Source organism: Eublepharis macularius, chromosome 9, assembly GCF_028583425.1.
Source record: "Eublepharis macularius isolate TG4126 chromosome 9, MPM_Emac_v1.0, whole genome shotgun sequence".
NCBI classification, from domain to species: domain Eukaryota; kingdom Metazoa; phylum Chordata; class Lepidosauria; order Squamata; family Eublepharidae; genus Eublepharis; species Eublepharis macularius.
The window spans coordinates 35120570-35142912 of record NC_072798.1 but is presented as its reverse complement, the minus strand read 5'-3'; the positions used below and the strand labels follow the sequence as shown (position 1 = coordinate 35142912).

The following is a 22343-nucleotide window of genomic DNA, read 5'->3' as shown; positions in this document are numbered from 1 at the left end:
CCCCCCCCGTGGCTTATTTCACCCGATGGGAGGGGGAGGGAACCCCCTCCTCCCCCTCCCATCGGGTGAAATAAGACACGGGGGGGGAGTTCAAGCCCCACCGAGCAGATCAGCTGCTTGATGGGGTTTGGTTGGCCCTTTAAACTCCATCTGGGTCGCGGGGGAAACCCCCGCAACCCAGGTGAAGTGTGGAAGGGCCCTTTCCAGCTGGCTGGAGGGGGGAGACTTTAAAAGGAAGAAAATTCCCCACACAGCTTGCAACGTGGGGAACCTCCTTCCCTTCAAAGTCTCCCCCCCTTCCTCCAGCTGGCTGGAAAGGGGGAGACTTTGAAGGGAAGGAGGTTCCCCACACCGCTTGCAAGCCATGCGGGGAATCTTCTTCCCTTCTAAGTCTCTCACCCGTTCCTCCAGCCGGCTGGAAAGGAGAAGACTTTAAAGGGAAGGACTTTGAAGGGAAGGGAAGCAACGCAGGGAGCCTCCTTCCCTCCAAAGTCTCTCACCCCTTCCTCCAGCCGGCTGGAAAGGAGGAGACTATCAGCAGCGACTAGCCATAGTGACTAAAGGGGTCCTCCATGTTCAGAGGCACTACACCTCTGAATACCAGTGCCAGGAGGCAACGTCAGGGGAAGGCCCTGTTATTGGCCACTGCATGAGACAAAATGGACAACTGGCAGGGGTCTTCTTATGTTCCCCCTTCTCTGTAAAATAAAGAGTCTATTAAAGGCCTAAAAGGAGGCAGAAGATGTGGAGTTTAGTTCTTCCCCCCATTCTGTGCTGGTTGCAGGCAGAGCACCCACTGACAGTCAACCTGCAGTTCTTTTTTTGATCCATATCAAAGCAGGTTTTGTTAGAGCTGGCTCAGTGGGGAAACCCCCAGAAGGTCTATCATTTGTGCTTGGAAGGAACACATCATGTGGAAGCTTGCTAAAACAGCAGGGGGATCCTGTTGTCCATACAGAGAAAAAGCCCTGTGTGGAAGCAGCGATCTCTTCAGTGGATCTAAAGCATTACAAGACAGCTCTGTTCAAGAACTCATCAACGCTTGGAAGAGATGAGCTTCCTTCTCAGCAGAAGGAAGGGGACAGGCATGTGTCTGTATGGAAATACAGTTTTGGAAGAGAGAGAGAAGCTGACAGACTCTGATGGAGTTGGCTGAAGCACCTTGGAGGGTTCAGGATATCTCTCTGGGAAACAACTGGCAGGGGTCTTCTTATGTTCCCCTTTCTCTGTAAAATAGAGTCTATTAAAGGCCTAAAAGGAGGCAGAAGATGTGGAGTTTAGTTCCTTGGTGCCAGGATCTCTCTCTCATATGTAAATTTGACTCAGTCAAGCTGGGATTGAATAGAGACTATGAATGGTTATCTCATTATCAGAAGTAACTGACTTCCTTAACAGAAGCAAACTGATCTCCATATCAGAAGCCACTGTTTGCATCTACTGCACCCTCCCCTCTCCACCTATATCTGATCAGTTTCTTCTTGCCCTCCATGCATCTGATGAAGAGAACTGTGATTCTCGAAAGCTTATGCTACAATAAAGTTGGTTAGTCTTAAAGGTGCTACTGGACTCTTTGATTTTGCTACTACAGACTAACACAGCTAACTCCTCAGCATCTCTGGGGAACTGATGTGATATGGTGGATCTGCTGCCATAAAGGAGTGACGCCACTGCTGGCTTGTGTTTTCTGTTTGGAAATAAAGCCCATTATTTCTAGGGGAACTTCTGTATAAAATATACTGAGGATCACAGCCACTGTATAATCCTGGATGCTTTTTTTTTTTTTTGTAATTGACAAGGAGCCAGAAAATGCCATTACACTTTTTCTTTGGTGCCATCAAAACATTTCTTGGATTAATTTGCCCCAGATGGTTGCCTAAAATATGCTTTAAGACTTTGTCATTTTCATATCACACATGAGGTTGGATTTCGTTCTGTTTCTCTTCTTCGAATTGTGTATGCTGTCTGTTGCTTGGGTGCAAAGTGCCCTCAAGTCATAGCTGACTTATGGCGACCCCTGGTGGGGTTTACGTGGCAAGAGACTAACAGAGATGGTTTGCTGTTGCCTGTCTCCACAAACCTGGTCTTCACTGGAGGCCTCCCATCCAATTACTAACCAAGGCTGACCCTGCTTAGCTTCTGAGATCTGACTAGATCAGGCTCACCTGGGCTATCCAGGTTTGGGCACCCCTTGCTTATCACTTCTAATAAAAAAGCAGAAGGTCCAGAAAAGAATAAAAAGCTATTTCAAGGATGCACAAGTCTGTGCTAGAGCAGAGGCAGCTTTTCTCTCTGGCCCTTTTCCATTTAAGACAATATAAAAAACACGCACAAAACTGTCGACAAAAAGGTATAGTCATCTCCCCATCCCTTTCTTTCTCCAACTTGCCACATGCATGTATGTAGCTAGGGCAGGCATTCACATCCTCTCTAGACCCCTTTAAGGCCCAATGGGTTCAAAGCTCCTCGCACCCAAGGATGCACACAATTGCAACCACAGAACCATGCAATTTGATGGGGATGAGGATTTAGAGCTGCAAACTCCAGGTTGAGAAGCTCCTGGAGATTTTAGAGGGGAAGCCTGGAGAAGGTGGAGTTTGGGAAGGGGCCTCAGTCGGGTGTAACACCAGAGAGTCCACCGTCCAAAGCAGCCAATTTCTCCAGGGCAACCGATCTCTGTCACCTGGAGACCAGCTGCAATTCCGGGATATCTCAAGCCCCCACCTGGAGATTGGCAATTCCATCTGACGACTAATCACATGCGAAGGGACACAAGACCACGGAGGAAGTCCTTTCATAAACTAAACACTTTGCTTTACGGCTTTCTGGTGAAGTACAGCAGCTTTTACGGCAGCTGTGGCGGCGGGCGCGGCGCGATGGCGTCATCACGGAGAAGCCGGGACGGAAGTTGGCAGTCCCCTGACCGGGCGTGAGTCTTGCGCTGTCGTGTCCCCCTCGTGGGCCGAATCCGTCGCCATCGGGGCCCGCCTGGGTCGCAGAGGTGAGCCGGGGCCTGGGGCTGGTCCTAAGGCGCTGGAGGTCTTCTCCCTCGCCTCATTCGCTCGAGTCGCGCCCGCTCTGGGGCAGGGCGGGGCTTCGAAAACCCATCCACCGCCTTTCCGGTGAAGGGAGCGCCGCGGAGGCCCAGACTAGGCCCCTGCTGATTTGTGGATCTGGGTCAGCAGCAAGCCGGCTCCTGTTCTACTTGCCGCACGAATGGGCGACCCCATGAAATGACTAGGCTGCGTGCTGTAGATTGCCGTGGCTTCATCTTTTTACGAAAAGCCTTAGCCCAAATATTGGGGCGGTTGGAATTGCTAATGGTCCCAGGCGGTTTATACAGACTCATTCCCGAATTCCGCAAACGAATGCATTTTTAAGACCCATGTCTTAGTGGGTCGCTGATACCGTATTCCTCTTCGTGCCCTAAAAAGTGAAAGTCTGATTGGATCACAATAAAGAGTCGTATGGGGGGAGGCAGTGCTGTTTAGTGGTTAGAGTGCACACCCTAGTATCTGAGAGATAAAGGCTGAATTTCCATTGCCATGGAAGCTCACACAGTAGCCCTGCCAATCACTCTGTCTCAGTCTGATCTACCATATAGGGTTGTGGAAATAAAATGGGGGAGGGGTCATGTAAATCACTTTGGGTCCCTATAGGGGAGAAAAGAGGACAAAAGTATCTACTTAATAAAATTGCAAGACTAGTTAGTATTTACTTTAGCCAAGCTGTCACTGGCTAAAGCCCTAGTTCACAAGTTTTGCTAGAATAAAAGCTTCTTATTCTTTAAGGTGTCACAAGATTGCTGACTGTTTTTGCTGCAGAGGTCTAAAACAATATTACTCGGAATTGCTACTTGGGGGGTAAGAACTCCTGGGGTGGGATATTTTTAATTAGACCGTTTGAGAATTGGATGCTGTTTTATGCAAGGTCCTCAGTTCTTAGTCTTTATATTAAGGATTTTGCTTAGTTGTCAAAAGAAGCCAGATTCTATTCGTCTTCTTGATTTATTATAGATTTGTGGGCTGTAGATGTTATAGGTATGGAATAGTAGCCCTTAAATAAATTCTTAATGGAAGCATGATGAGCTGTGGGGATGTGGCTGCTTTTCAGCCAAAGATCTGAGGTTAATTTTCTTATGTGGACATAACTAATCCAGTACAAACATTGCATGAATAGAGCAAATTCTGGAGAGTTGGTGTTATCAGTGTTTGGGTGGGTAAATCGTATTTATAGAAGTTGAGCAGGTTCTGGTATTTGGTGAAATATAGTGCATCCAAAAGTAGTCTTTTAATCATGAAATTGCAACCTCCTTTTCATTACTGAAATATACCTACTAGTTCCTAAGATTATCTAGCTGAGTTATTTTTGCAAGAGGTAACTCAAGCCTAAAGCCATGTTTTCAAAAGGTGGGCCGGGATCCAAAGGTAGATTGCAACTCTCTCATAGATGGGTCCCAAGGCCAGGGGGCGATGAGGAGCAGCAACATGAGCTAGGAAAGGAGTCCCTTGGAAGCTCAATGGCAAATTTGGACTGGCTTCTGAATAATGTGCAAAATGACCATGGATTACAGCTTGCTGCTCAGTAATGCTACATATGTATTAATACTAAATATGGAAAATACAATATAAATGTGTTCAGTAATAACTGATGTGAGATTCCGTGACAGTGGAGCATCAGCTGGTCCTACAGTTGCTGAACCAGAGAAAGTCAGTTTCTAATAAACAAATCTCATTGAACTCAAAAATGCTTTTTGAAATCAGGAGGCGATAGAGACTTGGAAGAGCAGCTGTGAGGGAGCTTAAAGATAAAGATGTCTCTCTGGGAACCAAGATCAAGATAAACTGTGGTATTCTCCATTACTGTGTATGGATGTGAAAACTGGACAGTGAAGAAAGCTGACAGGAAGAAAATTGATTCATTTGAAATGTGGTGCTGGAGGAGAGTTCTGCAAGATACCCAGGACTGCCAAAAAGACAAATAAGTGGGAACTACTAGATCAAATCAAGCCTGAATTCTTCCTAGAAGCTAAAATGACAAAACTTAGACTATCGTACTTGGGCCACATTATGAGAAGACAAGATTCTCTGGCAAAGTCAGTAATGCTAGGAAAAGTAGAAGGCAGTAGGAAAAGAGGAAGACCTAAAACGAGATGGCTGGACTCGATAAAAGAAGCCACGTCCTCCAGTTTGCGAGATCTGAGCAAGTCTGTTAATGGTAGGACGTTTTGAAGGTCTTTCCTTCATAAGGGTCACCATAGGTTGGAGGTGACTTGATGGCACAACACACACAAGTCACAAAAGTATGAACGAACAAAGATAGGAATTAAAAGGTGCGTTGGTTCTAGGTTTTACATATTCTGATCTGAGTGCAAATCTAAAATACTGAAAATCTAAAGTACTGACATGGAACAGCCATACGAGCTAGAAACATAACATATCACTGTATTATGATTGGGATTCTGGGGAAGAGACCAAAAGTCAAATCCCCTCTCAGTTATGAAACTCACTGAGTGACCCTTGGGTCAATCGCCAAGTTTGTTGTATGGATAAAAGCTGGGTGACATGTACACTGCCCAGAGCTGATTGGAGAAATAATATGATATAGTCTGAAAGAGAGATAAGAATCTAAAAGATGCCCGTAGGCTTCCCTGCCCTGTTTTGTATATGTTATTATAGGAATTCTGTTCCCTAGATCTGTCTCCAAGAGAATGTAGAGATACAGTGGCATACTTTATTGACTTTTAATTCCTGTGTCTGTTAGTCTACAGTTTAAGGATGCTCTCGAGTAGAAAGATTCAATCCGGACTGTTTTGTGGGGGGGATGGTGATTTTGTTCCCGCATACTCATTTTTTAAAAATCTTGCTCTATTCAAAAGCGGTATTAGCTGCTCCTGCAATTTGAATAATATTACTGCTTATAATGAATTCAGTCTGAATATCTCTTCTTCCACCTCTTTCCTCTGTAGAGTTATAGAAGATGGCAAAGTTCCTGGCACCCGTGATTCAGGACAATCCCTCGGGCTGGGGTCCGTGTGCTGTTCCTGAGCAGTTCAAAGACATGCCTTATCAGCCATTCAGTAAAGGGGATCGACTGGGAAAGGTACTTTCTGGGGGAGCTCCTGTTGACTGTGCTTGATGTATTTTTCTAACCAAGATGTCTGTGTTTCCACTCATGGTGCTGCAAAATATCCAACTAGTCAATGACTGTGCTGCTCTTGATGTATTCTTATTATGTGCTGGAGGAATTCACACCTCGGTTTCTACAGTGCTGCTCACAGGGAAAAGTTTTTAACAGTGACTGAAATTAAGCCATATCACACAGCAATGGGGTGGATCTTTCCTAAGGCTGCCAGGCCTTCTCCTGGCAGACCTGTGAGCTTTGGGGGGCAGGACATGGGAAAGGGGAGCATCACGCATGGAGATGATAGCACCATGTTGCACAGAGCTCTGGGAATTCCCCCAGTCACAGTGGTAAAGAGCAAATTTAGATGCCTCCTTCCAACTGACAATAATAATAACATGTGATTTATATACCACCCTTCAGGACAACTTAATGCCCACTCAGAGCAGTTTACAAAGTATTCAATTATCCCCACAACAAAACACCCCGTGAGGTGGGTGGGGCTGAGAGCTCCAGAGAGCCGTGACTAGCCCAAGGCCACCCAGCTGGCTTCAAGTGGAGGAGTGGGGAATCAAACCTGGCTCTCCAGATTAACGACTACACCAAACTGGCTCTCTGATGAGCCACTAAAGCTGGAGGAAGATTCCTTGGAGGAATGTTCATTTAAATACATGCCAGTATTTAGGGAGTTGACTACAGTATGAAATGCCATTTTTAATTGATGGTTGGTATCTGGCTTGCAGCCTCTCATCGTGGATGAGTAGCTCATGTCAGCTTGCTAGAAAATTGCATGGCAAATGTGAACAAGAGATCTAAACTTTAAGTTAGTGCCAGGCTAATGAGTTTTATCATATAAAATGATCTCATGGCTCTTGTTAAGGAGTAGGACTTCTAGAAACCTTGTACCAATATTGATTTAAGTCAGTTCTCTGTCCCTTTAGGATATTATGGTAATCTTAGGAGTTGTGAACATGTCACTTGCTATAGAGATCCTGCTGAAAATAGCATCCTTATGGCAAATTCACCTAGGGGTAATGTGCAATCATGTACTGTTTCATGACAACAAGGTTGATCAAAGAAGTGCAGTGTATACTGTTTCGGTGTAATGTATTAAAATGGAATAATGTGACAAATAATTTGACCTTAACACAATATATCAAAGTGCAGTTAAATAGAATGTTGTAAGACGCAGATTAAAAAATCAAATGGACTTAGTTATATGTGCAAACTCGTGATTCAATAAAAACATGTAGCTGTATACCTCAAACAGTACAAAATAACTTTTAAAAATCCACAAGTTTATTGAGAAGTGCAGTGTTGGGTTCTGGCTACAGTTGAGTTACAATGCTGGTGAGCTCTGCTTTGTTGCCGGGGCATTTATTTTATTTGTTTTCTTTTGTTTTATGGGTTTTGAAGTAAGCTAGGTTAATTTTAAGAACAAGGGATAATTTGGAGAACAGAAGGTGAAGATGGGTGGTGTGAAAGTGATTGAGAAGTGCCAGAACCAGAAATCAGATTTCCCCAAATATACAACAATCCACAAGAAGGCACAAGATGCATTTCAGCGTCAGTTGGTTATCTGTTGAACTAGGGGGCCTTCATTTCACATTGCAGCTTGGATTCTTAAAAGTAAATAATGACTTTTCCAAATGAAGAGTCAAATACTCATTCAGCTTTCTGCAGGCTTGGCCTCATACGGACAGCTACTGTCCTGTTAAGAATCTCCATGCTGCTACCAGAACTGTCTAGCCGAGGCTCACGGACTCTTGCTGTAATTCCAGCAATATCCACAGCAAGTTGTGCTACTGCATTTTACATCTGAGGTGGTAGAGACTAAGAGGGGGATGCCATCTTGAGTCGGTGCCTCCTAGAGGGCTTAATATGCACTGGCCCTCTAGGGGAAGAGCTTGGTATAAAAATTCTAACTGAAGAAACTCAGAACTCCAGCTGGCATGGGAGGCATTCTTAGAGCTTCTGTTGGAAATCCTGTAAATGAGCACAGACCTATTCTTCATCTTCTTCCTTATCTTTGGCTAGGTTGCAGACTGGACAGGAGCTACTTATCAAGATAAGCGATACACAAGTAAGTAAGGAGGTACCTGCATTTGTTTGCTGTGCTGCAAGGGGAAGATTATGTTACGATAGGATGGATAAGAGCATGACAAATACAGGCTGTACCACATGGTCACATTACGATTTGGTCATATAAACACTGATGCGGTAACAGATGTAAACTTTGGCTAGGTAAAAATCTGGGGTAGTCATATTTCAGTGCTGGTCACAGCAGAGCTGAAGTGTCTTTGCCTTTCTCAAGCTGCAGAAGACGAAGCTTCCATCGTTTTGTGATCAAAATGATGTTACTACTTAGCAAAAGTTACACAATTGTGTTATGCCTTTCCTTTTTATAAGATTTGGGGATGACGCCTCCAGTTCGTCAGTATAGAAAGGGGATGACCATCTCAGTCTTAGGAAATCCCAATCCTGAACAGTGAAGTGATCGAGGTAATTGTGTTTTCAGATAAGTATTCATCCCAGTTTGGTGGAGGCAGCCAGTATGCTTATTTCCACGAGGAAGATGAGACCAGTTTCCAGCTGGTGGACACAGCACGGACACAGAAGACTGCCTACCAGAGGAATCGCATGAGGTTTGCACAGGTATGATGGGGGCTGCTTGAAAAGCTTGGGTTTGACCACATACCTGGCAAGCTTCCTGTTTCCTCTTGTGTCCTTTGGTGACGATGAGAGTCTCATTAGGGTTTGCAGAAAACTTTTCCCTACACTGACCTGCTTCCTAACCAAATGTTCTGATTTGCCTCATATCTCTTATAGTGGGTTGGAAAGGTGAGGGTTTACAATGCCATCCTAAGAACATTTTCCTTGCTGTGAGCCACATTCAATAGATCTCAGTCCATTTTAGGATTGCTCTTTTAGCTGATGAGCTGAAGGGATAATTATGAGATGGTGGACTTTTCACACACCAGCTTGTCTCCTATTGATTATGGCTTTCAAAGACGATTAAGAGAGCAATCCTGAGCAGGTTTACTCACATTCCTACTGAAGTCCATCCCGTGGGGCTTACTTCTTGAAAAGTGTTCTTAATATGGTGCTGCAAGGACAATCAGAGATTGGATTCGATATCTTATATTCCTACACACCTGAAAAATGCCCCAGATTTGCAGAAAAATCTGAAATCTAAAAAGGATATATTGGCAGGGGGGAGGAGGGTGTTAAAGAAAATCCAAAATGATAAAAGAGCTCCTGTAGCTTTAAGGATCAGATGCCCTCAGTGGCTTTTCTTTTTTCTTTTTTTTTTTTTTTGAAAATTTTTTATTTTTAATATCTAACATAAAAAACTACAAAGAACTACAAAAATATAAAAGGGAAGAGAGGGGGGAAAAAGGGAAGGGGGGACTGGGAAAAGGGAAAGGGCAACACATAAACAACAAACGCTACACTACATGTCTTGTATTCCCTTCATGCTGTAATTTTTCTTAAAAGTTAACTTTCTAATATGCTATCAGATTGGTAGATTTTATACAATACAAACTATATTCAGGATCAGACTCCCCCCCCCCCCCCCCCCCCCGCGTCTCGGTCTCAGCTCTCTCTGCGCGGCTGGAGCAGCTGCGCCCGCTCTCTCCTCCCCCCCACTTTCCCCTTCAGATTTTGAACTTTCTTCCTGTTGAAACTCCTGATGGTTGAGCAAAAAGTCTGTCAGCTGTGCTTCTGATGTAATCTTGTAAGTTTGATCCTTACATCTAAACCAAACGCCTTCTGGAAACAACCATTTATATTTTACATCACATTTCCTCAAGGAAGCCGCAAGTCCTTTATACTTGAATCTTCTTTTACGAGCCAAAAATGGAACATCTTTCAATATTTTAACCTTGTTGCCCAAATAATCCAAGTCCACATTATACGAATTATATAAAATGGTGTCCCGAGTCTTCTTAGATGAAAAGTCAATAATAATCTCGCGAGGCAGCTGACGCTTCATTACATACTTTGAAGATGTCCGCCGGACTTCCAAAATATCGCTTTTTAACTCTTCTTTAGTTGCCTTTGCGAATGGCGCCAAAAGTCCAGACACCAGATCTTTCAGATTTTCACCTTGCTCCTCTTTTACATTCTGAAGACGCAGTACCGTTTGGGCACGGTCCACTTGCAATCCTATTATTTGATTCTCCAAAAGCTTCACTTCCTTACTTGCTGCTTTCATGAGTACTGCGTTCTCGTGCGCAGACTGCTCTGCTCCGGTCGCTGTTTCTTTAATGGTTTTCACTTCGCTTTCCACTGAATCAACCTTTTGCCCCATTTCATTTAGTTTCGCCACAAAGGGCTGCACAGCATCAAAGACTGCTCTCCTCACCATCTCTTCCAAGGTTTCCCCCTTCCCCTGTAACGTCGCCATCACCGATTTACTTATTGCTGGGCTCTGCTTTCTCGTCGCCATCTTAGGGGGGGGCACCAACTAAGTTCCGAAACTCCGTGAAGGGGAAGAAATCCGCTCCTTCTTAGCTTCAACTCCCACCAATCCTTTGCATACGCTTAGAAGTCAGAAGGGATTCGCTTACTTACAGGTTTTCACCTTAAATCTGCTTATTGCCGTTCTCCATGGCCCGGCAGCACGCAAGGCGCTGCGCAAGTCTGCCGGCCTCCGTTGGAGCAAACGGGCAATTTACCCCCTGCATTGCTTTCAGGGGGTTCTTCCCGCCGCGCTCCGGACCCCGTCTCCCTCACTGGGAGTCCTGGGGGTTAACCCTTGCGGGTCAACCGCCCTGTCAGGCTGCTCGGACGTTTCCTCCCGGAACTGCGGAGAGGAGCGTCCGACATGGCCGGGAAAACGAAACCGAATCGCTCTCAGTGGCTTTTCATAGGCCGTCATAACTGTATTCCGGGTTTGATTTCTGTCAGGAAAAGGCAGGGGAGGGGGCAGTGCCCTTTCCAGGGCTGTTTTGGCCTTTGAGGATGGACCAGGCCCAGATGCAATCACCAAATGACTTGATACCACACAACTTGCATGACTCAACCAGGCCTGGCAGCTTGCTTCTGTTCAACAACACCCCCTCCAAAAAGCCAGTATAGTGTGGTGGGTAGAGTTTCAGAGTAGGATGTGGGAGACCCAGGTTCAAATCACCACTCTGCTGTGGAAGCTCACTGGGTGACTTTGATTCAGTCACATACTCCCAGCCTAACCTACCTCTCAGGGTTGTTATGAGGACAATATGGAGGCAAGAAGAATGATGTAAGCTGTTTGGTGTCCCCGTTGTGGAAAAGGCAGTATGTAAATAAAGCAAATTAATAAATATAGATGAAGATGGGGTACAGGTAAAAGTAAGTTGCTTGGTGGGTTTGGAGAGAAGGACGTAGGGAAAGGTGAGTGTATGGAGGCTGCCAGGAGAAGGGAAACAGGAAATAGTGTGGGGAAGAGGATACAGAGAAAAGTGAAGTACACCCACAAATCCTTGCAGATTCTCCACCATGCAACTGAGCCTAGCGGAGCCAGCACCCACAACTGGACCATAAGGGGAGAGGCTGCCATTGTGTGTGTGTGCGTGCGCGCTATGGGGGACAGGAAAGGGAAAGAGGGCATGGTGGGGCAACGGGGAAATGAGTTGCCTCCCACAAGTCATTGCTGGTCGCCACTCGTGGATACAGATTGCTGTGTATAATAAGAATCATAACCATGTGAAGTATGTTAATGTAAGCCATCCAATAGCTTTCTGTTCTATCATTCCCTGTTACCAAAATCTTGATCCTTCCTCAGCTCTGCTGGGATACCAAAGCCTGTGTTTTCCACTCTAGTTGTCTTAGCAAGGTTCTGACATTCTCAGTTTTCCATGTTGCCATTCTGCCTCCATTCTAACAATGGAAGCCTTTGTTATTGCTGTCCTTCATTAAATGCTAAAGTAGGAAAATGAATTCATCTCACAAGAAAATTGTGACACTGTCATGGGAAAGTGCACACCAGGAAGCTGGATTAGATCCTACAGTCCTGAAGGTATAATGCTGTAGAAAAAGGCCTTGCTAACTTTAAGAAAAATCTGCTATAAACTGTAGCAGGTGCCATTTTGATATTAAAAGGTTGAATTATTTCAAAATGAATGAAAGCTTATTGTGAGCAAGGGATCAGGTTACTTCTAATTCTCAGGTGCAAGATGTTTGCAATACTTGCATCAAATCACACAGGAACCAAAGCCAAACCCACTTCTTTGCCTCTGAAAAATGTGTATATTGGTGCAAGATTTACTATTACTTAAAGGTTTTTAAAAAATTCTCCTGTGTGGGTGGGGTTGAAGTGGGAGGAAGGTTAGAATCGTTAATAGTACACTGTGAACTCTTTCCTTTAAGTAAGCCCCATTGAATAACATGAGACTTATTTCTGAGTAGACCTTCTTAGGGTTGCTCTCAAGTAATGCTTTTGTTTTCCCCAAGTTCCCATTTATGTAACTATTTATTTATTTATTCCGATTATTTTCATGATGCTTCCTGGCTCATTTAATGGTGTTTTTCAGTGCATGTTCCATGCATTGCGATGAATAACCAAGCAGAAGTCCTTTGCTGGGTTACCTGCCATCAGTTGCAATCTGGGGAATAATTCTGAGATGGATTATGTCCTGCTCTCTTGTTTACTTGAATGATCTTTTCCAGAGGAACCTTCGGAGAGACAAGGACCGTCGGAACATACTTCAGTTCAACTTGCAGACGCTGCCTAAAAGTGCCAAGCAGAAGGAAAGGTGAGTTTCACAAACACAGCAAACATACAGTTTGGCTTCTGGAGGCCGTTATTTGGCTACTGTTGAGCAGAGCTAATTTAACAAACGAATAGATTATACAAAAGAAGTACATTGGTAACCGAGCATTTTGGTTTGCTTTTCTGAGATTAGTCCTGAATTTATGATTCCTGAATGGTTCCAACCTGTTCCAGGGCCAGCAGTCTGGCATTTAGTTTTGATTTTAATTGGCTGTGCTGCTCGTTGAATGGAGTGACACTCTGGCCTCATGCCATTCTAGGACCAAAACTATCTGCAAATATCCTTCAAAGTAAACAGCTTATGTTCTGATCTCTGCTGCAAGCAGAGAAACTGGACTACTGTCTTGATAGTACTGTTGATTTTCTGTCATTGCAGGGATAGACTGCGCCTGCAAAAAAAGTTTCAGAAGCAGTTTGGAGTGAGGCAGAAATGGGACCAAAAATCACAGGTAAAGTAAACTGCTTTCTAACCTGGTGACATTTCTCTCTTCCTGATATTACACCTAGCTTTGCAGATTTCCTGAGGTGCAGCATCTTACTCCCTTGTTAACCACTGCTGTGCTGTCTCCTTCCTCCCCTTCACCCACCTGTACTTCCTCTGCCTGCACCGCAGAAGCCTCGTGACTCTTCTGTAGAAGTTCGTAGTGACTGGGAGGTAAAGGAGGAGATGGATTTCCCAAGGCTGATGAAGATGAGATACCTGGAAGTGTCAGAACCTCAGGACATGTAAGACTGAGTCAGCTGTGTATGATCTGTTCCCTTGTTTAGCTGCTCCACAATGCTGTTAATAGTATTTCTTCATCCACACCAAGACACAAGTGGGTATCTGATGTATCCTTAACCAGATATGGTTGTGGGTCCCTTTTCTTCCCAGTCAGTTTAACTTTATTTTAGTTAATATTCCCTACGTCTTCCAAGTGTTCACCATGAATGTGAAAATGTGACTCAATGCAAAGAAACTGGGTCTAAGGCCCGGATTGACCTGGTAGGCTCGCATGAAGAGCACTGTTCTCCAAAATGTGGCTGTTTTGCTTGGAGGTTGGACCTAGTCCCTCAGTTCTGATTTAGTCAACATGAAGTCCGAGTGTGGTGGATACGTGCTGCCCTGGTGGATTTTGTGGAGTTTGCTGGATTTTGATCTCACCTTGAGAAGAACATAGTGACATTATTGATTTTATTTTCATTTCTTGATGTTGCCAAGAAGCTGCTTTGTTTTGACTATAAATTCTCTGAGAGTCAAGACTTAGGAATTATGGGGTGCTGAAAAACACTGAGACAAGCTTCCTGGGTGAAAGATGTAGATGAAAGGATAATCAGGACAGAAAGAAGGAGTGAACACATGAGCAAAGAGAGAGGCTAATGCTCAAAAGCTGTATGTATGTGCTTGTGTGTCTGTAAATAATTTTAAAATGCCTGTCTTGGACCCAGTTCTTTTTGTCAGAGGAAGCAATCAAAATGGAACAGTTCTCCTGCTTGCTGAGTTAAAGCAGATACAGAAAGGCAAAGCAGTCTTCAGCCTTAAAGAAACTGATTAGATCCATGGACAACTTGAGAGTGATATTTTAATTTCTGTCTGCCTTCTGGGACTGGTTACACTACTTTTGTCAGTCCATATTCTCCCTTGATGATCCTTTCTTTGTACTTGCAGAGAGTGCTGTGGGGCTCTAGAATACTATGATAAAGGCTTTGACCGCGTCACCACAAGAAATGAGAAGATCCTTCGCAGTATCAAGCGCATCTTCCATACCGTAACCACCACTGATGATCCCGTCATCCGCAAGGTCTGCCTCTTCAGTCTCTCATACAGAGTAGCCGTCTCCTTATGAGACATTGGTTTAAAGTGGTGGGTCAGGGCAGCTAGTGCTTCATACTTTGGTGAGCAAGGAAGTTATGCCTGTGCAAAGAAAAGCATTCACAGCAGCTAATGTGCAAACAACAAAACATCCAGCACAAAGAGAGAAATTATAGCAGAGCCATAAGGCAGTGACCCTTACATGTGATCGAAAGCAAGGTAAAATAGGACAGACATGCCTGAGGCCCACAATATTTGCATAGTACCAGACGACCCTGAATATGGAAGGCATACCACAGTCCAGGCACCTGCATTGCGAAGGTCCTCCCTTCAGTAGCCACTGCCTAATCTCTGAAGGAAGAACCTGGAGAGAGAGAGAGAGAGAGGGCCCTCTGATGAAGACCTTAATAGAGAGGCAGGTTCCTATGGCAAGCAAGCAATTGTTAATGGATTATGGGGGAAAGTTAAATATTTATAGTAAGATACAATTGGGTGGGTGGGATCTTGTATTTTCCATGAGCTGCCTCTTGGAGCTGCCTCCAAGTTAAAGTCTAGTTAAATAGTAGATTGTGAAGTTTTTGAATTGTTCTTACCTGTATTGGAGAAGCTATTTTTACCTCAGGGGCCTCCTCTATGCCTCCTTCCCTTTTTTAAATAATTGCTGGAAACTGGAATAATATTGGAAAGGGCTGCTTAGACACAGTTTCATGAGACCAAATAATGCATTGGAGGGCCATGTAACTCATTGGGGGTGGGGCGGGGTGGCCAGAGATTCACATTCTCTTTTTGACTCTTCTTTATATATAGCTGGCCAAGACTCAGGGAAATGTATTTGCTACCGATGCTATCTTAGCCACACTCATGGCCTGTACTCGCTCTGTGTATTCCTGGGACATCATTGTTCAGAGAGTTGGATCCAAGCTCTTCTTTGACAAGAGGGACAACTCTGATTTTGGTGAGTCTCTTGTGTGTTACAGTTGAGAAAGGACAACAAGTGGTGGCTGGAAATTTTGTATTTTTAATTCCTGACTGAGAGAAAGCTTAGTTTAAGGAACAAGCGGAGCCTCAAAAAACCCAGTGTTCTGCAGTGTCTGAACTATATAACTTTACTATACTGGCCTGGTTCAGTGCCATTGAGGTATTTTGAAGTTTCTGATATTTTCTGCTTTGCTGTATCCTCAGATCTCCTAACAGTCAGTGAGACTGCTAATGAACCACCCCAGGATGAGGGCAATTCCTTCAATTCCCCCCGCAACCTTGCTATGGAAGCCACCTACATCAACCACAACTTCTCCCAGCAGTGCCTGAGAATGGTAAGAAAGAAGAAGATGGCCTTGAATCAGTTTGTGCAAAGATCTGAGGGAGGGGGGAGCTGCTATAGCTGTTTAAAACTACTTTCCCACAAAAGAGTTCTCTCCTTCTTAGCAAGCAGAAATAGGATCATATGTGCTACAAAGAGTTACTTTGCTTACAGCCACCATGAGCAGTTCCCTCAGAAAGGCAGATTATAATAATATATTAAATAAAAACATAGGGCTTCCTGATTTGTTCTGTGAGATTAGTATTGTGTATTGGGAAATGCCACAGAAAATATTACTGATGAACTCATGAAACTGTCGTGCAACTCAAGTCCTTAGGGAAAGGGCTTGGTGAAGAAAAAAAGACTACGTTTCTCGTCCCAAATATGGGCAATAGAAACCCAGGGTCTTGTCTGAAACCCAGGGTCTTATGACATTCATTTGGTAAAAGATTTTGCATTGCTTCTTTCACAGGGGAAAGAAAAATACACATTTCCCAATCCAAACCCATTTGTGGAAGATGACATGGATAAGAACGAGGTGGCTTCTGTTGCATACCGGTATGTGGTTGTTCGTAGCATGTAAATAGATTGGGGGCAGGTGGCTTCCAGACTTGTTGCGGACTCCATAACAATTCACCATTGTTGCCTGCATATATTATCATGATGATAGAAACTGAGCTGTGTTTGAATAAATTCCTAATGGCAGTGTTACTGACCAGCATTCTTGGTTGTAGGTATCGAAGGTGGAAGCTCGGTGATGACATAGACCTGATTGTACGTTGTGAACATGATGGAGTGATGACTGGAGCCAATGGAGAAGTGTCATTCATCAACATTAAAACATTGAACGAATGGGATTCAAGGGTGAGGAAGATAAGCTTTTAAGTTCTTATAATGTCGGTTGTGGCTGGCTGCAGCCATCAAAGCACGAAACGCTCTGTGCATCTGCTATATTGCTAGCTTCCTCAGAAGAGCACTTCATAGGTCATCTGGCTGCCTGTGACTTGTTTGTGCTTGCCAGTTTTCACTGGTGTGTACTTTGATTACATGTGGTAGCCATTGTATGTTATCCTCCTCTCTGAAGGCGAGTCGCTTAAAGTATTGACTTCTTTCTTCAATTTTTGTGATGGAGGAAAGACCCCAGAGCCTCACTTAATGAGCTCACAGTATGTTAGGTAGGAACTTGAGGTTGTCTAGTCCCTTTTCAATAAAGAAAACTATTATGCAATCGATAAAATTGCACTTACATTTGATGTTCTGCTTTTCTCCCCAGTGGGGACCCAGAGTAGCTGCTGCTTCACAACATCCCTGTGAGTTAGGTTGGTTGAGAGAGACAGGCCCAGGGTCACCCAGTGAATGAGCTTCCAGGGCAGAGCGGGAATTTGAACTTGACTGTCCTAGAGCCTAAACTCTGACCGCTATGCCACACTGCATGAAATCTTCATAGCTGTACTACTTTTCCAGCATTGTAATGGAGTAGACTGGCGTCAGAAACTGGATTCTCAGAGAGGAGCTGTGATTGCCACTGAACTGAAAAACAACAGCTACAAACTTGCCCGTTGGACATCTTGTGCGCTGCTGGCTGGATCAGAATACCTAAAACTAGGGTGAGACCAAGAACTGATGTGTTCATCAAATGCTTTTTGTCTGAAGGTTTGGTGTGTAAGAAGAGGGAAATATTCCCTTGTCAAGGACACCAAGTGCTAAGATCCAGAGTCAAAATTGCAGCAACCAGTCTGGTACTTCTTCCAAAGAAACACATTTGGTTTATTGTATCGAGAGGAGATATGGAATGATCAGTCCTGGTCTGAAAATTTGAAATATCCATTGTGCTCATTCTTCTTAAAATGACTGGCTACCTTTGTGAACAAAAGAGACTTACTCCTCATCAGCCATTTAGTTCTGTAATATATCGATGCTTTTGAAGCTTCACTGGGAGCCTGACAGGCCTAATGAAATATTGGAAACCACCTGAGCCACTGTTCAGGACTAGATTCCATTGCCTGTTAGTCAAGTAATTTAGTGCTGTATTGACAGCCTTTATAAAAGGAAAAGGGATGCACAGCAGAAACATTCTGGATAAACCAATAGTGATTTAAAAACTGTTACTAAGAGAGTGATATAAAACGAGTGACAGATTTCTCAAAGGTACCAAGTAGTGTTTGTTCTTATAAAAGATTCTGTCTGGCTCCTGTGCAAGCAAACATTGCCACCTAATAGGCCATCACCTGTTAGTCTCCTTGGGCCCCATTACTGCCATTATTAACTGGGACCTTAAAAATTTTGACCATTTTTAATACTGTTAATTTTCCGTGGTAATAACTGCACGTAGCCAGCACAAGTTTGCTATTGGTATGTTACTGGTTTTGTGCATCTCCTGAGAGAAGCAAAGTATCACTCAGGTCTCAGTTCTTCGGTCTGTGCTGTTTTAGTACAGAATTGCAGCATGTTGCTTCATGCATAAATTTGCTCAAATGTGCTGGTAATAACTGGCTGGAAGGCTGCCAAGCAGTATTACAAGAATCTGTTAGAGTTGTGATGTAGGAATTACTCCAATGCACATTCCGTTTCCCATATTGCAGAGATCATATGGAAAGCTCTGGACTATGTGGGGACAGCCATGTGTTATGATTGTTCTACGCAGAAGCATTGCTTCCAATTCATGTTCTTAAGAACCCAGCATGATTTTGTTTTTGTTTTGACAAATCACAGGACACACATTTACCTAAGTGTCTTTCTAAGTGTACAGACAGAAAGCCATTCAAATAAAAATTACACCAATTAGCTTCAGAGTAAAAGTTGAGTAAAATGGTTGTTACATTGAAGATACCCTAAGGAGTAAAATGTTTCAGGCACAAAGAATGTCATCCAAATATTTAGTGTTTACAAGCTGTTTTGAAAATCATTCTAAGTGATAGTAAATAAAATGGGTATTTACTAATGCTATGTCTTTGTAAAATTGTGTTTATTTACCCTATGGCATTGTTTATGGAAATGTCCTTGAAATTAACTGTACTAATATCACACTGTGTAATCAGCCTTGAGTCACAGTGAGAAAGGCAGACTATAAATGACATATATAAATAAATATTTCAAACCCTAAGCACAAAAGAGAGAAGCAAATGCATTCCAACTTTTCCTGGTTTGTTTTGCATCTAAAAATGTAAACTTCAGAACCATGCCCTGTTGAATTCAAGGGAAGTAATTTTCAAATAGATGTTTAAATAATATGTTTAGCACCTAGCCTTCGGAAACGTTAATAGGCAAGTGATTTCTCTGCAGAACTAAGCATGAAAGATGGTCCTTGAGCTTCACTTAAAACACTTAAATTGGCCTGGATTAATGTTCTTGCCATCTGCCCATATCTGTTGCTCTGGGCTGCATCAGTACCTTTCCTGACTGTTCTTTGGCTGTCCTTTTCCAGATACGTGTCCCGTTACCATGTAAAAGACTCCTCGCGGCATGTGATCCTGGGCACACAGCAGTTCAAGCCCAACGAATTTGCCAGTCAAATTAATTTAAGCATGGAGAATGCCTGGGGCATCTTGCGCTGCGTCATTGACATCTGTATGAAACTGGATGAGGGCAAGTACCTCATCTTGAAAGACCCAAACAAGCAAGTCATTCGTGTCTACAGTCTGCCTGATGGTACCTTTAGCTCTGATGAAGAAGAGGACGATGAAGAGGAGGAGGAGGAGGAGGAAGGTTTGTAGAATACTACATTTCAGACACCTGCTAACTTCATCACTGCGTAAAGGCCGAGGCTTGAAAATGCCAAAATTAAAAAAGAGCTAACTCATGGAAGGCTACTTTTCCCACTCTTTAAACTCGGCAATGGTGGCCTGATATAAATCCATCAGTGACATCTACAGGTTTGTCACATTAGGACTGTGTTTTAACAAGAGTCCAGACCATGCACATAAAATAGTCACAAGTGACAGGAACAAGTGGAACAGGTTTATTTAAGAGGGAATTTTTAAGAATGAACTTAATTCAGATTTAATAGGACTTGGCTAAAGTATCGGAGGAATTGCTTGTTCAGAGCAGATCTGTTGCTAAGAAGAGTGGCATAACATGGAAGAAACTGATTCTGATAGGGCTCAGTTGAAAGTGAATGGCTGTCATTTCATCCATCTACAGGTCTGCCAAGGAATCTCCACAGTAGAGATTGCATGTGAATGAAAGCAGATGCTCACCACTTTTGAACATAAAGCTGGTTATTAAGAAATAAATAGGAGCGCGCAACAAAAAAAGATTCGGAATTTCCGAAGTGGGAAAAAGAGTCAGAAATAAGCGGTTTCTGAAGCTGCAAGCTGCTTGGGAAATTGTTTATTGACTTGCTTGGTATGCTCTATAAGGATTTGGAGCACACCGAAAAGCAACTTTAACTTCCCGCCCCACTGCTTATTTCACCCGATGGAAGGGAGATAAGGTGATTTCCTCCTCCCATCTGGTGAGGGGGAGGAGGAAGTTCCTGCCTGTCAGCTGAAGCCATTCCTGTGGGGGAGCGTCCATTTCCGTGCCGCTTGCAAGTGAGGGGTATGGAAATGGGTGCTTTAAACCCCATGCCTTGCTTCACCTGACGGGGGAAGTCCCCCCCACATCAGCTGAAGCCAACCCCACGTGGGAGCACCCATTTCCATGCCACTTGCAAGTGGGGCACAGAAACGGGCACTTTAAACCCCACGGCTTGCTTCAGCTGGCAGGTGGGGAAGTCCTGTTTGACCCAAAGCTTTCTGAAGCAATCTGAATCACTTTGTAAAGCTTTGATTCAGTATTTCCAAATTGGGGCCCCCTTGCTGGACTCAATTTGGAAATCTGGAATCTTTTCAAATCAGGCCTTATTTAGGCACTTATTCCAAATCGGAATCCCGAATTGCACATCCATAGAAATAAATACTAGAATGGTTAACATAGCTAGTTTGACAAATTGTCATTCCCTTCACGTTTGCCATTACTTGCTGCTGCATTTCCTTATTTTCCACTTTCTCAGTCCTTTTATCTCTTTTCTCATTCCACTTCCCACTGGTCCTCTTTTTTGTACCTAGTGAATGAAGTAAATGTCCATTTGAAGGGACTACCTAATGCAAGGGTGGCCAGACCGGCTCGGGAGCCACATGTGGCTCTTCTAGACATATTGTGCAGCTGCCAGCGGTCTCTGAGTATCGCTATGGCCATACAATTTAGCTTAGTTCACTCCCCTCCTTTCTTTCCATGTCTTTCCCTCCTTTTTCCTTCTTTCTTTCCATGTCTTTCATATTTGCAGTAAAAATGTTGGGGTTGCCAGGTCTGACTCAGAAAATACCTGGGGACTTTGGGGGTGAAGCCTATCAAGGATGTAACATCACTTTTGTGATGTCACTTCCAAGTCAAAGGTCAGGTGATGGCTCTTCCCAAGCTCCACCCTTTCTGATGTCATACTGCACCAAAACTCCACCCCTTCCTGTGATGTCACTTTCAGGACACTCCCCCAAACCCACTTCATCTGAAGTCACTTCAGTGCATCATGTCTTGCGGCTCTCGAACATCTGATGTTTATTCTATGTGGCTCTTACATTAAGCAAGTTTGGCCACCCCTGACCTAATGTAAGTAGGTGTGCTTACAAGGCTATAGACTTGAGTGTATTTTTTATTGCATTTGCACGCAGACCTTATAAGAGCGTGTTTCTGAAAGTTTTCTTGACAAACATTTTGAATTTGAGACTTGGATTGTCTCCTTTTAAATCTAGATTTTGAAACGATTGGTGAGCAACGTGCTAAGATGGCATTTTATTATATATTACTATCTGGCTTTACATGGACGAACATTCGGCATTGTGTGGGAAAAGGGCAGCAAAGATTGTAGCCTTGTTTATTTTCCCCTTTGGATGTTGTGTTTGCTTTGTGGCCTAGCTTGAGATGGGAAGAAATGTTCTATTTCAACCTCTATTTTGTGTTCCAGAGGAAGAGAGCTGAACATTGTGTCAGATGTCAAAGCAACAGTGGCTTGAAAGCACACTCAAGTAGTAGTGAACTCAGTGGATGGATCAAACCTGAATCTGTGCCTCACTTCCTTACAACCAAAAGAATAAAATCAGTTCTCCTGATGAGTTTTTCCTTTTGTCTAATTACTAAATATGCTGCACGGACATTGACAAATCTACAATAAGCCTTTCCCCAAACTTATAACCAGTTTATCTTTGTAATAATGCATTGCTGTTCCATTTTAAGCCTGAATCACGATACCACTTTTCCTGGATTGTTGCATGTGAGAAATTGCATGGGTGCTCATTTAGGGAATGAAAATTCTTTTGGAGTATAGAAAACTATAGTGGAGAGACAGCTTAGAATTGTTTTCTCTGATAATACTGGCTTCCTGTGGCAGGGAGGCGTTTTTT

At 43.6% G+C, this 22343-nt stretch overlaps 1 protein-coding gene across 1 annotated transcript; it reads left to right on the top strand.

Annotated features, from left to right (window-relative positions):
• Positions 1 to 2889: 2889 nt before the first annotated feature.
• EIF3D (eukaryotic translation initiation factor 3 subunit D) lies at positions 2890 to 22052 on the top strand. Its single transcript, XM_054989187.1, has 15 exons — positions 2890 to 2998; positions 5966 to 6099; positions 8158 to 8203; positions 8639 to 8775; positions 12772 to 12857; positions 13251 to 13323; positions 13488 to 13600; positions 14523 to 14655; positions 15474 to 15621; positions 15849 to 15979; positions 16439 to 16524; positions 16701 to 16830; positions 17431 to 17573; positions 19391 to 19671; positions 21908 to 22052. The coding sequence occupies exons 2-15, from the start codon at positions 5977 to 5979 to the stop codon at positions 21919 to 21921; spliced, it is 1644 nt and encodes a 547-aa protein (XP_054845162.1). The 5' UTR covers positions 2890 to 2998; positions 5966 to 5976; the 3' UTR covers positions 21922 to 22052.
• The last annotated feature ends 291 nt before the right edge of the window (positions 22053 to 22343 follow it).

Excerpts from the sequence above, each read along its gene's own strand:
- EIF3D (XM_054989187.1), top strand. The coding sequence starts at position 5,977 with ATGGCAAAGTTCCTGGCACCCGTGATTCAGGACAATCCCTCGGGCTGG. Across the intron at positions 8,776-12,771 it reads ATCGCATGAGGTTTGCACAG|AGGAACCTTCGGAGAGACAA; the intron begins GTATGATGGGGG and ends GATCTTTTCCAG. Across the intron at positions 16,525-16,700 it reads GTGGCTTCTGTTGCATACCG|GTATCGAAGGTGGAAGCTCG; the intron begins GTATGTGGTTGT and ends TCTTGGTTGTAG.